This window comes from Gossypium raimondii, chromosome 2 (genome assembly GCF_025698545.1).
Source record: "Gossypium raimondii isolate GPD5lz chromosome 2, ASM2569854v1, whole genome shotgun sequence".
Lineage (NCBI taxonomy): Eukaryota > Viridiplantae > Streptophyta > Magnoliopsida > Malvales > Malvaceae > Gossypium > Gossypium raimondii.
In genome coordinates, this window is record NC_068566.1 from 46,308,308 (window position 1) to 46,325,613 (window position 17,306).

Consider the following 17,306-nt stretch of genomic DNA (forward strand, 5'->3'; position numbering starts at 1 on the left):
TCATCCCCCACAGTAGTTGACCACGTGACTATTCTCAATTTTATTATATACTCTAGTCTTTTTTTAGTTGCGTCAAGGTTTCCCCTCTTCCTTTTGTTACTTTTCCCAAACGCACTACGCCCCAAATTATATAACCTATTATTAAAATGGGTAAAACAACGTTTAGCCCCTCAACTTTGTAATTTTTCAACTTAGTCTCTAAATCCATCAAGTGAATGTCAAAATATCATATCATCAGATGAACCAAAATTAAATTTAGTTGCTAAATTCCATGTCTAATGTAAACCCAAAAAGGTTGAGAAATTAAGATGAGAAATTTTGTCCAATTTTAAGATAAATGTTTACTTTATTAAATTGAAAAGAAAAACGAACCAAATTTTCTCTATTTGAATCGATTTGTTTATGAGTTACTTGTTCTCATATTATAAAAAAAAGTAAATTTAATTAAATGAGAGTAATTATGCTTTTTCTTTCATTTTAAAACTTAAAATTTAGTCGATTGAGTTCTAGCTCGATTAGTATGATCATTGTTTTCAATGCAGGAGGACATAGGTTCAAGTGCACTAACACGCATTATCCTTCTATTTATTGGTTAAGAAGAAGCTATGAGTATTGTCTAAGAAAAGTAGATATGATCATAAAAGTTACACCAAATTACGTATATCTCAATACAATTCACACATCGTACTAGCAAATGTACATAGTGAAATTGAAAATTCATACATAACAATTAGGTATGAAAAACTCGAGTTTATATATTTTGCCAACAATGCCAAGATGTGGTTGATGGAATAAAAATATTTAAATAACAAATTTAATAAAAACTGAATTTATTATACCTTTGTTTGCGGTGAGGTGGGGGGCCTAATTTTAAATTGAGAGCTCTTTGTGTGCCGACAGTCAACATCTGAAAATAATTTTTATAAAACCATCAGGGCCGTACACGTGGTCCCTCTCCAGAGGTATAGACGGCTCTGATGCGTATCGTAGCTCATCAAAGTTGGGGCTAAAAATGAACCCATCATGATGATTTCTTTCACATGGACCCCTACCGTACGGTAACATAACCATCATACAAAGCACATGATTATGACACGTGCCGTCGAATTATATGTAACACACACCCATATCATTATTAACCCCCATTTTTATTAATTAATTAATTAATTATTTTAATGATGTGACACATCATTATTTTAACGCGTAAGTATTGAAAAATTCTTAAATGTAAAAGTGATTCTAATTGGAGAATTGCGATCTAAACAGTTGACTCTAATTAATTTTGTTTTAAAGAGTTTGAGCTGTAATTATGAAAATAAAAATCATAATAATTTTTAATTAATTAATATAGAAATTCATACTAATTTAATTTGATTTTTCAAAGGTTCGACTTGCATCCTATTTTTACAAATATTTTGATAATTTTTTATGAATTAATGGTAGGAATTCAATTTGAAATCAACATTTCTTAAACAATAATAAAAACATCCAAAATATAGAAGTAATCATGATTTTTTATATACATGAATTATGGGATCTATAGGCATAGGACCACATTGCAAAAAAGTACATAAATTTTTTTAAAAAATGTTCATATCTTAGACAGATGAAGACATAAATAATTAACTCAACTGAGGGTGCAGGTAAAAGAAACATAAAGAGGTAAGGCTTTTTGGCAGTATGTAAAAATCTAATATCAAACAATCTAATTTTACTCAAAACAATGGCTTATTATTATATGTCTAATATCCCCATGTGAGGGAACAGTCACTGAAAATAACTCAAGTATGAGGCACATTGATAAACAACTCAATGCCCTCTCAATCCTGTATAATAAAAGTAAGGTTTTTTTTTTTTTTTAGGTATAAAGTTTAAAGTTTGAATCCATTTAAATATGATCTTGAATTTATATAAGACAAGTAAGGTTTAGGATTTAAAAGTTAGAGTTATTTTCAGTGTCCCGAATTTGTATAGTATAGAATTTAAAGTTTATGATTTAGAGTTTAGGATTTATTTTAGTGTTCGTAAACATGACCTTAATTTTGTATGATTTTGTTTGGACGTATAAAGTTTTAGGACTTATTCGATGCCTCTTGAACATGATCTCAACTTTGTATAGTAAAAGGAATGTCTTTTTATGTATACGGCATTTAGGGTTTATTTCGATGTCCCGTACACATGATCTTGAATTTGTATTGTAAAAGTAGTGTCTTTTTATGCATAGTGTTTAAGTTTTAGGGTTTATTTTGGTACCCTCAAACATGATTTCGAATTTGTATAGTAAAAGAAATGCCTTTTTATATATACAGTTTGAGGTTTAGGGTTTTTTTGGGTACCCTTAAACATGATCTCGAATTTGTATAACAAAAGTAATGTATTTTATGTACAGGATTCAAGGATTAAGGTTTAAAGTTTATTGTTTAGGATTTATTTTAGTACCCTAAACATTTGTTAAGTCGAGTGGTAAAGAACTCAATATCCTTTAAACATAATCTTAACTTTGAGTTTATGAATAGAAAAATAATATCGAAAAGATTTTCTCTACTTAAAAATTCGATTCCACTCTACTTCAAATTTAATCAACCGATTTATATTAGAGCACCAAAATAAAAGAAGACGCAGCAGACAAAAAACTGACCAAGCTGAGACAATTTTAATGGAGGTAGCTAATGGGCAGCTGAGAAAATTTCAAAAGAGAATAATGAGCACTTCAATGAGTAAAACCAAGAATAAAGTGCAAATATATATAAAGAGAGGGTGTTGTATGATGATTATTAAGCATTGGTAGATGCAAAGATTCTTTGTATAAAGAAAAGTGTCTGTCGTCCTATACTAATCATTATATTTTCTTTCCTTTTCTTTTCTTCTCTTTTCTTTTCTTTTTAACCAAACAGAAAGAAAAAAAAAACGAGTGGAGTAAAGCATACCATACGATGAGAAAAAGAAAAGATTAGTAGATGAGTTTGGTGAGCAGTCAGCATTAAACAATTCTTGCCGACAACAATATCTGTATATATTTTATGGTAAAATAGAACAGTAATTAACATAAATTTACTTCACTTTTTTTTTACCATATTTGCTTTTTTAACTGTGGATGGGTGGGGGGTGAATCCAATTCTGTGGAAGCATTATGCACCAAGAGGGAGAGTTTTCAAAAAATTTCTCTTAATTTAATCTTTAGTTTTTAATTAAATTTAGTAATTAACATTTTAAAGTGAAATCGTTTTTAACGAAAATATTTACTAAAATATTGATTTTTTAATTATAGTAGCGTGGCATATTACTATTTGTTTTTTATGTCAAGTCAACAAATAATTTAAAAATAAAATTATAAAAATAGCATGAAGTACACAAATTGTCATGCAAACTTATTGTGTTTTAAAATTTAATGTATTAATCAATATTTCTGTTTAAAATATATTTAAAAAGTTAGTAGTGAGAAAAAAGACTAAATTTAGCTTAAAAATAAGGACTAAATTGATAATATATAAATATTAAAGGCTAAATTTCACATTATAAAAAAAAAAGGGAAAGCTGGATAGTTTCTTGAACAATCCATATTTGGTTTGCATGAAGGGTTCCAACATTGAACAGTGTTAGCTTACTATAATTAGAAGAAAGTGCAACTTGGTTGATAACCTGCCATTTTCAATTCACTCCTTATCTGCCTCCTTTAATATCTACAATATATATATATATATATATATATATATATATATATATATATATATATATATCTGCTCTGCAACTCAATGCCCTTTACTCTTTTGAGCTTGCTTTTCTTTTTCCCTTTTTTTGACACAAAAAACTACCTGTTGTAACCTCTTCCACAGCTTTCTCACTGACCCAACTTTTTTACAGTGACGATATGGTAAAAATGGCTTAAGTAATGGAGGAACCAATGTAGGATCTCTTCTCCATGGTGGTGTTTTGGAGGGTCCTCTTTTAAGACCTTTCTTGCAATCATGGGGTGATGGCATTAACCAATAACATTGCATGTACATTATGAGGTTTGGAATGTTTAAAAGACAAGTTACCCCTCAAAGATGATTTGATCTGTAAAAAAAAGGGGGGGTGGGGGGGAACAAACCAAAGCTTAGAAAAAGACTTCCACTTCTTCCATGGTGGGACAATCTAATCTCCCCCAAAGACAAAAAAACAGGAGATTTGTATGATAAGATGGAAACAGTTAGAAGTGGTTCTCCAGCTAGAATGGTCTGGTCTTCGGTGTCCTTCTGAGGTTGCCTGTCCCACGTCGCCTTTGCAGTGTCCACCCAACCGGTTCATGGGCAAACATATACTTCTTTCTGCCCAAAAGCAACCGTCTTCGGTGGTGTCTCCGGCCTGACAATATCTTAAGTCACATGCTTCGGCCAAACCAAAAGAGACATTTGGGAGTAAAAATATCATGGAAGCCCTTATACTAAGTGCATTCAAAGAAGAAATGAAAACCTAACAAAAAATGCTTACTTGCATCACAAGTCATAGAAACTAAACACACCTTGACATACAAAAGGCAGAAACCTTATGGAATTCGGGTATCTGCTGGACTGATACGAGCGTGGTCCAGGCAAATGACCTGTCTTTGGTGCAAGAACGAACCTAAGCTTGGAACCTGTCTAAATATCACATGTAATGGACCATTAAGCAGCAAAATTTCTAGTACCAAAGACTAGAATTAGTCTTCCTCCCAATCATTTTACCATACACTCAAAAGGGCAAATGATAACGAAATCGGACATGTGTGAAATTTGTATAAACAAAGAGTGTGGATCAAGCTAAAGGAAATGAGATGATCAATCATACAAAGCACCCACAAATTTCAAATAAATATTGAAAAGAAAGAACAAGGGACCAGTTATGTTTCCATTATATCAATTATAAAAAGTTTCAGTTCATCTAAATAAAGAAAAGCCTTTTTCAGACAGAAAGGTCATTTGTCTTCAAAAGATTGATTACTACATCAAAGAACACAATAAAATGGCGAATCCGCCAAGACGAGGAACCACTTTTTCGCGTTCATACCGAAATAAATCTTTCCCCTTTATAGATATTATTTTGTTTAATCAAAAATGCAAAGAGGAAAAGAATTTACAAATGTTCTTCCTGTTCTTGAACTTGTATATTCAAGCAGCATTTGTGTTTCTTAATAAACAAGAAGACTTTTTTTTTTTGCAAATCCAAAAGCCCCAAAATCAAGCTCAACAGTGGTGGGAAATATACAATGTTTAGTTCACAATCAGTCCCTTTTTTCCTTCCCACTTGACTCTCTTAAAATCTTCTAAAATAAGTAAAACTAGTAAAAAGAATTTCAAAAAATCCTAATTTTTTTATCAAATTTCTAAAATGGTGAAAAAAAAGGTCACACTGAGGATGTTTCAACAAGAACCTCATTTAGCACATCATCCTCATTGTTTGCTAATGCGAAAAGCTGTGCATCCTTCTCTTCTTCGCTGGAAAAATCGCGCCGCTCGAGCTTGTTATGTGCTGCGATAAATATCAACTTTTGAGCTTTTTCAATGCTTACCCTTGAATGTCCATGAGCTGCTATCCATCTTAACATGGACCAGTTGCATTTGAATCCACATGAAGTTGCGTGTAGGAATATAAGCCTAGCTGCAACTTTTCCGAGGAACTTGAACTCGGTTAGATACGTTTCCCATACGAGCCTACTGCTTTGCGGGTTAACAATTTTCATTTTCCCAGTGATGGGATCTCGCTCCTTCATTTGTACTGCTCGCGCATATACCGGATCAAGCCCTTCAGTTCTCCATTTCATAAGTTCCATAAGTGCAATATGAGCTTCTTCCGTTGATACAAGCCTGGTTATGAGCTTGTCAACATCTTTTTCTTGCTCTGGTGTCAAGCATTTGAATGGAGGAAGGTACTTTCCACTCATGTCTTTTATCAAATAAAGAGGATCGAGAATATACGCGGCGGACCAAGCTGGGTGGTAGTTCTTCTTGAACCGCCTTTCGATCACTTTCTCTACCGGACCTTCTGGAATTTGAAACTTTGAACACCATTCCTTCACTTTGGTTCTAAGTTCATCCCAAAGTGGTAAACATTGTCCAACAAGCGGTCTTTCGGTTTCAATCTCATGAGCCATTTCTTTGATCAATTTAACCAACGAATGCACCGCCTCTAAATCGTTCCAAAACCCCATATCTCGAATCATCTCCGCGACTTCCCTAGCAACTGGATCTTCCATGGATACCAACTTATACGTTTCGTCGAGTAGAACCAACTGAAGTGCTTGAGAAGAGTTCAGTATATCTTCAACCATTGTGTACACCGGTCCAAATTCGTGATCACGCAAAGGCACTCTCAATAACCTAGCAATCCCACACTCCTGCAATTGATACTTTTGAAAACTACTTTGGATTTGACTGGTGCTGTTTATGAAATTTGCAACCTTCAAGGCATTCTCTGTCACTGTCTTGAACAAGGGAAGTTCCTTGGTGAAGTCCTTCATTAAACTGTTGAAACCTTGAAATTGACAAGAAAGGTTAACCATCCAATGATGCTGACTCTCTAAATTCCTTAAAGCTTTAGACTTGAATTTATCAGCAACAATCCCTGCACATTGTTGAACAGCATTCCCACAAATACCTGTTAATGTCTCCAACAAGACCTCTTCTGCATATTTAGAAGGGACTGAACCAGTAAAGAAAATTGCTTTTCTATACAAACTAGTCCCATTAGGCAAATTCACAGTCAAATTCACCAAGCTTTCTTCTCCACTAGAAAAGTTCTTAACTTTCCATCCATCAGCTGCAATTTGAAAGAACATGGCATCTCTAATCCTTGCTTCTGATTCAGCTTTCACTTCCTCGTACTTAACATCCAATCTAGACCCAACAAGCTCCCTTGTTGAAACTGGTGGTAACCCAACTTGGTTAAGAAAAGCTCTGAACTTTGGATGTTCAAGACTTGAAAATGAAACCGACCCACAACATTCATACATCCAATCAGCTAAAAAACCAACAGCACACTCAATTTGGGATTTGCTTAAAGTTGGTCCAGGTGATGCTTTAGGACTTTTTAGCTTCTTCACTCTATCTTCCAACATAGCCAAAGCACCTAAATCTTCTCTTCCACCAGACAAAACCAAATGTTGTTGTTGTGGTAACAAGTTTCCAGTTCCACCACTTGCTATCACAACCGCCCCTGGTGAGGGTGAATAAGCTAACTCCCCACAAAACCTTGATGGGTCAACAATAGCCAAAGGAGTAGCTTGATAAGAACAACCTGAACCTGAAACAGAACCAGAACCCGAAGCAACAAGGACACCACCAGCGGCTGTCACTGTAACCGAAGATGAACTTCGTTTTCTATTACTTTGTGTTGCTGTTGGAGTTATCATCGCTGTCGGAGATGGTGAAACAGATGAAATGGGTTTAGCAAGGGAGTTAAAGTTAGGACAAGTTCCTCGCTTTAAATGTTCTGAAGCTGTTCTTGAAGGATTGGAAGCTGAGAAAACGGCGTTGCACAAAGAACACCGGAGTTTCACAGCTTTGGGAAGTCCGGTATCGGTGTTGTGAACAAGCATGGGCTCAAGATGAGCCCAATACCAAGCTCCTTTACCTTTTATTGCCTTGGTTCGAACCATGACTAACCCTTCGTATCTCTTGTGTACTGCCTTGGCAGCTAATTCATCGGCCGACACTGAGTCCGGCGGAGTAGTTGTCGTATTAGTCGTGGCAGCCATTGCAAATAAACTCGAAATGAGAAAAACAAAAACAAAGAAATTTTGGCAACGCTTCTGATTATATAAACGACAACATTTTAAGGGTTCTTGCATTTAACCGGGAAAATCCACCGGCAACGGCCGGATCTTGATTTCCCGGCGACTTTCCATGCAGTTTTTTGTTATTGAGTCTCTCTCTCTCTTTTTTTGAAATTTCAAAGTAAAAAAAGAAAGTAAGAGAGGTGAAATGGGTAGGGACGTAGGGTAAGGTAAGAGAAGAAAAAAAATAAAGGGAAAGAATACGAGGGAAACAGAGAGAAAGAATTATATAACCACGCGCTTCAACGCGCCGTCGAGATGAGCGTGGGGAACAAGTGAAAGAAGGGATAGATGTTGATGTCTTGATGTAAACTGGTGTAATGAAAGTAACACCAAAGTCCAAACGTACGAAAACATTTACTACCTGACACTGGTTGTCACCAACAGGTGATTGGAGAGTATACTTCACGCGCTTTAAAAGGGTTCTAGTTTTGGTATCACTTTCATGTTTTTCATCCCCCTTTTTTTTATTTTTTATTTTCTTTTTCTTTTTTGTGTTGTTGGGGTCTTGTTTGTCCTTGTCTTCTTTTTTATTTTATTTTATTTTATTTTTGCTAATATATTATTTGAAAAATAAATAAATATTTCTTTCTTTTTGGGCAAACAAAGTATAGCAGTATTGAGTTAAAATGGGTTTCCTTTTATTACCTGTTGGTGTTGATGTATGTGTTTTTTTAATTACAGAATATGGACATAAAAAGGGTAACCTTGGAATTTAATGAAAATTTTTTTTCCCTAATTTCAACCATTTTTCCTTCTTGGTTTTGGACAGTGTTGACCAAAGTTAACCAAAACTTGGCCTTGAAAAAGTTCCACCAAACACCCTACCCCTATATAATCAAGCTTTGGTATTTTTCACTTTTTCATTTTTCTTTATTTTAAATAATTTATTATAAAATTTAACTAATTGTATTTTTTAATTATTTTTCATCATATTATTACATGTTATGATAATATTGCATCGTGATAATGGATGAGTGTTTTGTGTAGTAGTAAGATATATTTCATTACCAAAGAGAATTCAGGCTTAAATCTTTGAGATGATAATGTTAATTGAAACACCCATGAACCTTGAAATGTTTAGTCATGGTTTGGGAATCGAATTGAGAACAATTGGGATGTCGATTCAAAACAAGAGGTTGTATCATTTGATTGGAACATTTTGGGTTCAGTTAAAATGATTGTACATTGACACCAAATATTCGTTGGATCAAGAATCAGTCGAGATATCAATCCGAAGAGAGGCAAAAACTAATTGACCTATGAATCGGTACAAATCAGTTGAACTAGGTTAAAAAAAATAATTGAACCAAATTTTATTTAATTTAAACCAGATAATTCAATCAAATAGATGGATCCAACCACCAATTTTCAAAAATATTGTTTAAAATTAAAATTAAAAATAATGTAGCAAGTAATTATGGTTTTATTTATATTTAATTTCAAAACACATGGGTTACTAATTAATTCCTCGTCATACACTCATGACTGAAATTTAATGGGAAAATTAAATTTGATTTGATTTTGATGGGAGGCTCCTTCATTTATCAATAAAAAGGTAAATTGATTAAAATAGAACAAAAGAATTAAGAATTTCAAATTAGCTATTTAATCACATCAATAACCTTTTTACTTTCTTTTTCAACTTAAATTTTTGTAATAAAGCTAAATCATGGCACAAATACATTAAGTGATGTCATCATAGACACAATCATGCATTTCAGATTGTAATCTAAAAATAAATCAATATTTGTATATTCATTTTCTTTTCCATGTACAAAATACCCCAATTGGATTATTTATATTCAAGGAACGAAATTTTGGAAGATTTGTCATCTAGGGACCGGTTTGAGAAATCTTTATTTTTATATTGTAAAATTAATAATAAAGGAGTCATGTTGTATATTTTATAATCTTTAAAGGATTAATATTAACGATTTACTTCTTTTTAAAAAAATTAGTTGTTAAAAAGTTTAAATATGTCAAAAGTCTTTGTACTTTTAAGAAATTTTAAAATTTAATCATTGTATTAATTTTAAGACATTGAATTTTTATACTTTTTTGAAATTTAACATCATTGGCCCAATTGTTAATATTGCCTATTTTGCGATTAATGAGGTTGAATCGAGACAAAAATAGTAAGTTGGCAAGGAAAAAGATGACAACTTTTTTTTTTAATTTCCAAAAATATGTTGTTTTGAGCTTAGTTCTTAGAATGTGTTGGTATAAGACAAAATTTAAGCCTTAACGTTTATTCATTTTGTCACTTGAGTCTTAATTCTATGTTCTTCTTTTGATCACTTTGGCTATCTACCTTCAAATTTTAGCTAATTTACATATTTTAATGAAAAATTTTATGAATTTGTTAAAATTTTAACATCATTAACATGGTAGCATGCATAATAGTTTTACATGTTCTGTTTTTAAATGATTTTACATGAGTTTTTTTTTAATTTTATGAAGTACATGCGAACTGACATACTCGTTCCCTTGTCCGTGCTATTATAATTTCAACATTCCAATCATTTTTTCATCTAAAAAAGACAATTTAACCAAATTTTAAAACTTAAAAGACAAAGTAATAAAGAAACGAGTTAAGGCTAAAGTGTATTAAAAGCCAAATTTGTTATCATAATATTCTTTATTAGGATTTAAGTGACCAAGATTTCCGAACCCTCGAGATTTTTCTAATATCACTTGATCATGCCAATCTCATTAACCAAAAGAGTTATTAAACCGAAAAATTTAAAATAAATAACTCAACATCTTACATTTAAGATGTAAAAATAAATTTTAAATTTGGCAAGAATATATATATATATGTCCTTATAGCATATTTAAACCTAAAAAGATGCCAAAGTTTCATTAAGATTTCTAGATCAAGTAAATTTAAAGTTTGAGGTAAAAAGAAAAAGAAAAAGAAAAATCAAAGTTAAAATTTCTTTCCAAACATGGAAATTGTTTCCCTAATGTATTGTCATTAGTGTGGGGGAGGAGATTAAGTAAGAAAACATATCTTTTTAAAACAAAGGTTGTTACTAATTAAACCCAAAATTAATGGGAAAGGGCTAAGATTAAATTGTTAAAATGAAGTTTAGTTGGTCCTTAAATGGAGCAAGCTGTTTTTTATATAAAAAGGCATTAATTAGGAGAAGGAAAAGGTCAATTTTTATTTCCATTGAAACAATAAAACCATATGTCACCCAACTGTCATCCACCTTTTTTCAATTTTGAATTCTTTACAATTTTTAGATACCATGATTTAATTGGTAGTTTTGTTTTGGGTAAACTATACTTATGGTCCCTCTAAAAATAGGGTTTGTCTTATTTTGGTCACTTCAAATTCTTTTTCAATTTAGTCACTCTAAATAAGATAGTTGTGTGAATTAGTCACTGTAATTTCTTTTTCAATTCTTTTTAAATGAGGCAAACTATACTTATGTCTTATTTTGCATTTTCTTTTAACGGATTGCTAATTTGGCACATTAGCACATTGAGTGATTGACACGTGACATTTTTTATTGACTTTTGATTAAAGTTTAGGGACTTTCCTATAATTAGTCCAAATCTTATTCTCCCTAAACTTTAGTCAAAAGTTAACAATCGAGCAATGTGTCACGTCAACAATCCGTTAAAAGAAAATGGAAATTTCAATGATAATGACTAATTCACACAATTATCTTATTTGGAGTGATAAATTGAGAGAAAAATTAAAGTGACCAAAATAAGACAGACAAGTGTAGTTTACCCTTTTGTTTTTATATAATAAAATGACAGCATAATTAATTTTCTAAATGATCAAATTTATTCACGAAAAAAAATGTGGAAACTAGGGAAAAAAGTGTTGGATTTTTTAGTTAATAAAAATAGGGTTAGTATTGAATACAGTATTCACATGCAATATTAAGATGATGTATGTATTAAAATTATTTATTTTAAAACCTTAAATATATCTTAAGAGACACGCGTCCTTATTTTAACGATATTTGTAAAATGAAATTTCTTTCCACCAGTCAAATAATAATTTTTTAAAAATATTTAATTTTTGACCTTTAGTTCCTCAAACTTTTAAAGATTGAAGTTAGTATATGATGAAATTATATTTTGGCCCATTAAAATGAAAAATTTATGTTTCATTCCTTCAAAATAGTGAAATTATAAGTCCATAAACGAAAAAATTATACTTTAATTTCTCAAAACCCATAATTTAATTCTGACCTTCACTTTACTCCTGGAGTCTAAAAATTAGTCTTAAATAATTTCCTAAAAAAAAATGGTTCAAAAGTGGTCGTTTTCTAAACTTTTATTCTTTGTTTGGAGGTATTTGTCCTTTGTTCACTATCTTTCCTACAAAAGGAAATATTATCAATTTTTCCATCTATAAATAAATTAAGTTTTATGTAAAAGTTGTATGTGTGGGGTGTTTTCAATATTGACTTGTTATTAATGGAGAAAACCTCCTCAGTAGTTAGCAGATTTGGTGACACTTTCACATGTTTTCTATCTACTTTTGGTTGTAATTTGTTAATGTATTAACCAATGGAATAATAAATATAATTTCCTTTCTAAATCATTGGAAATCCATTTATGTAAAAATATCCATTTTTAAAAAAAAAATTTAAGTATTTGATAAAAACAAAATTTTCATTACAATCAACTATGCATCTTTATTGTTGTTATGTCCTTATTTCAGTGTGACATGTGACAAGTTGTTGGACAGTCCGTAAATGATCTTCTATCAGGAACAGTCTACATACAACTCTCAATAAGGAGCCATTCGTATCAACCATTTGTATGGGGCAGCCTTGAGACAACTTGCTATGCACCTCTTGTACAACACCAAGGATGAGAATGCCAAAGCATAACCACGCATTACACTCCATGAAGACAACTGGCCTTAATTACTCTACCATCTGACCAACACGCACAACCATGTAGGACACTATACTGTCGCCTACATGACACTATAAGACAGGGGGTAACCTCCTATATAAGCTTGAGTGCACGAGAGACCAATGGTTGACTCATTTTACTCTAAAAAAACCCTACACAACAACCCCAACAATCTTTCTTCTTCTCCTTACTCTGGCTCTTCGCCTGTTACAGATGAATTTGCATTTCTCTCCACCGTCATCTCCTCCTTATTGGTGACTTGCATTAACAAATATCTTCTTTTTATTTTTTATATAATGATCATGTTTTGAGTATTATATTTATAGAAATTTTGATATAAAATATTTTTAATATATAAATTTTAAAATAATATTGTATTCTTGACATTTATATCATATGTTTAATCCTATTTCATTTTCTTTCTCATGTTTATAACTATGAAATATAAAGCATGCTTTAAAACCAGGAGAATAATAGTACTGAAAAAAAAAAACAAGGACAAAGCTTAGGGTAAGACCCTTTGTTCCCTTGATTAAATGGTGTAATTGCACTTTTAATACATCTTAAAACTAATAGTTCAATTTAATCTTTCTAATTTTGGGTAAATGAAAAATATATATTTTTAGTCCTCCAAAAAATTAATAACTTTAACCCTTTCAAAGTTTCTTATTTTTATTTTAACCCAACATAAAAACCATTAGCGACTCATCTATTTATTGGGCAAAAAGTCAAAAGAAAAAACAACACATTGTTGATCGAATCCATCTACATAAAAAGAAAATTAATTAATGATGGCAATATTTACCCATCAACTCAAACTTAGCAGTGTTCTTACACATTCATACTTGATGTTCCTAGCTACTACCAAACCCCACTACTACATTAATGTTCAACAAATGCAAAATACAATGTTTGAAGCACAGATTATCATTATGTTTGGCCTCAATTCTTTTAAAATTAATCATGATTATTCTGTCTATTTTCTTTTTCCTTTTGACATCAATTTCAACTTTGAACTACATACATATAGGTCTTGATGTAGCCTTTGTCATTTCATTTAGCTTTCTATATGGAGCCATTTTTTGGGTTTTAAATGTGCATATGTTTGCTTTACAAGTATATATATGAATAATTAATGTAATAAAATAATTTTACAAGATAATTTAGGATTAGGGGTGGTATTGTTTTCTTAGACACTTAAAGTTTACAATGTTATGTTTAGTAAAATTTTATTTTGATCCCCAAAAATTTATAATTCAATTTTGATCCTCGCTATAAAATTTTGACTACCCTTATTTAGGATGTGATTTATTTTTTAAATTTCACTAATTGTTTATAAAATAATTATCCTATATATATATATATATATATTGTTGATATTGGATATTAGCAAGGGCAAGACAAGGAAGAGATAGTAATAGAGATAAGAAAGTCGAATCACTTGTGGTAAGCGAAAAGCCAGTGTAAACAAGGAGAGAAAAGGTGGAAGGAGAAATAGGGGAAATCGTGAGCTAGGTATGCTACTAGGGTTGCTAAAAGGAGTCGATCTCTCATTCATCGCGCCTTGGGGTATTTATAGGTAGGGAGTCTCCTCTCCAATTATATCACAACACCAACAATCTCGATGTATGGCAAACGTGTGGTTGGCCTAGTGGCAAGGTCGTTATATGCTGGTTGTTGGCAATTGTAGGACGGCTTTGACATTCCCTTTGCTTAGTTGGTCTTATTTTGATGAGTGTGTACTCACTAACCGTAGGTGGTTTAATAGGGGATCCACTATTAACAGGTAGCTAATGACGGGTGATCTTCTCGTGAAGCATGCGGATGGTTGCCACAGGAATGAGATGAAGGGCCATTCATGAGTATTTCTTAAACAGATTATTGTGATGCCATGTGTCCGAGTTGGGTAGGGGTATAACATATATGTTCTTTTATGGGGAAAATGGGTATAATTGCTATCTTATTTTGAAAATGTCAAAACTTTCCTCATCAATTGCTTTTAATGGGTTTTAGTATATATTAGCAAAATTCAAGTAAGTCCAAAGTTTTATGTTTTCCCCCTCCAAATTTTGCATTGTAGGGATGTCACCCATAAAAAGAATTTTATTTTTTCTTCCTTTTAATGTTTGACTCGTTGTTGAATTATGAAAAATTAGCATCATACTCCGTACTATAAATTTGAATTCAAAACCTTATATTTTATTCAAAAGGAATTAAATACAATATCTAATATACATTTTCTTTCTAGCCCTTGTTGAAAATGAAGAAGTAAACATCTTAGTCTATAATAAATATTTTATGAAACCATTATTTCATGTCAACATACATTATCTTCATCTAAATCATGCCTTGTAGTCAATTTTGAAGGAAAACAATAAGTATTTATAAAATATTACATTTAACAATTAAATAATATTTATTTACTTTAGCATCTTTATTCGGGTAAAAGTACCAAAACTCCTATTTTATATTCTAGATTGTATTTTAAGTTTTTCTATTGAAAAATAGACAAATTAACCCATGTACGTCGGATGAGTGAGCAAAACAGTCTTTCTATTAAATTGTATCTGTTTGTTCGGTGTTTATATATAAGGAATAATAACAAATTTAACCATCAACCTTTACACATTTATGCAATTTGACCCATACTCTTTTATTAGAAGTAAATTAGAAATTTTGAAACTAATAAGACTAAAGGGTCAAAAGGCATTAGTAACAAAATAAAAAAAATCAACTAAGCCCTTTTAAAATTAAAAATTAGAACTTTTAATTGAAAAATAACAATACCGACTCATTAAAAGAGTAGATGACAATTTTTTAAAAATATATTATAACCATTAGATTTTAATAGGTCAATATTGTTATTTTTAATTAAATATTTATAATTTTAAAATGTTTATAACTTTTTTAATAACTTTTGCTTATAATTTTTATGATTTTTAATAATTTTAAATTTTAAATGGGCTTAATTGTTTTTATTTATTTTGCTACTAAGGCATTTTTATCCTTTAGCCTTATTAGTTTCAAAATTTTCTAATTTACTTCAATAAAACAATAGGGTCAAATTGAATAAATGCGTAATGAGGGCTAAATTTATTATTATACCTTATAGATAAACACCAAATTTTAGTAGAACGGTTGTATTGCTCACTCATCTAACATACATGGGGCAATTCAATTTAGGGTATAATACAATTTTTAATAAAGAGCTAAAATTCAATTTAGGGTATAATACAAGAGTTTTGTGGTACTTCTATAGTTTATTGTGTCATTTTTTGGTTCTTTTGACATCAATTAGGATTTGAATCCAAAGATTTTCATAATCCCATATCCTTCAAAGAAACATCTTAAGATGATGTTTATATAAGATTGCTTTATATTAGATTTTAAAGTGAATCTTGAATGATTTGCTTTATAAACTGTACCTATCGTCTATCCAAACCTACCCTTAGTGATATTGTCTCTTAGACCGTTAAGTTTACATTATTATGATTAGTTAAATAGTAAAATTTCTTTTTGGACTCTCAAAATTTCCCAATTCAATTTTTCTTATTATAAAATTTTTACTTCACCCCTATTTAGGATGTTGTCGTGTTTCCTTATAAAATAAAATAAAAGACAAAAAAAAACACACGATAACATCCTAAATTCGTTTGTTTTTTTTTTTAATTTCATTGACAGTGTATAAAATAATTACCTATATAAATTTTTGTGCAAATTAAAATACTAAAATAATCATGGAAAATAATATGTATAATTGCTATCTTATTTTGAAAATGTCAATTGCTTTCAATTTTCAAATGGATTTTAGTATAAATTAGAAAAACTCAATTAAGTCCAATGTTTATGTTTTTGCCTTCAAAGTTTTGCCTTCTAGGGATGTCAATTATAAAAAGATTTCTTTTCCTTTTTTCTTTCTTCCTTCCAATGTTTGAGTCATTATTGAATTATGAAAATTCCAAACCTTAAATTTCATTTAAAAGGAATTAAATAAAGAAGATAGTATTTGTTTTTGTTTTCATTTTAGCCCTTGTTGAAAATGAAGAAGTAAACATTGCAGCCTATAATAAATATTTTATGAAATCATTACTTCATGAAAACATATATTTTCATCTAATTTATGTGTAGTAATCAATTTTGAAAAAAAACACAAATGGACTATTTATAAAACACTACATTTAATAATTAAATAATAAATATGTTGATTAAATGAATTAATTTAGACCATGTACTATTAAAAAGAATCAAATAAGTCCAAATTTCAATAGAGTTAATATTAATTATTTAAAAAATGTCATTTACTATTAACAAAGTTAAAATTTTAAAAGCTTTTTATGGTTCTTCAAATTAAAAATAATAATAATTTTTATGTCGTTTTAACAGTATAAGGATTAGATTGATACATTTAATAATATAGGGACTAATTCGATCCGATCCCTATAATAGAATGACTTAGCAGATACTTTCTCCAAAAAGAACCCACCCCAAAATTAATTAAATTAAAACACATTCCTCAAAGTCTCATTCATTACGGGAAATCAACAAAGTGGACCAAATTGAAACAAAACTTGGTTGTTCTTGTTCTAATTGTTTTATCAGTGACCCCATTGTTCAGCTAAGGGTC

At 30.7% G+C, this 17,306-nt stretch overlaps 1 protein-coding gene across 1 annotated transcript; it reads right to left on the bottom strand.

Annotated features, from left to right (window-relative positions):
* Nucleotides 1-4,833: 4,833 nt before the first annotated feature.
* LOC105789205 (hypothetical protein) lies at nucleotides 4,834-7,959 on the bottom strand. The gene has a single exon (XM_012616484.2). It carries the CDS (start codon nucleotides 7,802-7,804, stop codon nucleotides 5,363-5,365), a length of 2,442 nt encoding a protein of 813 aa, XP_012471938.1. The 5' UTR covers nucleotides 7,805-7,959; the 3' UTR covers nucleotides 4,834-5,362.
* Nucleotides 7,960-17,306: the final 9,347 nt, after the last annotated feature.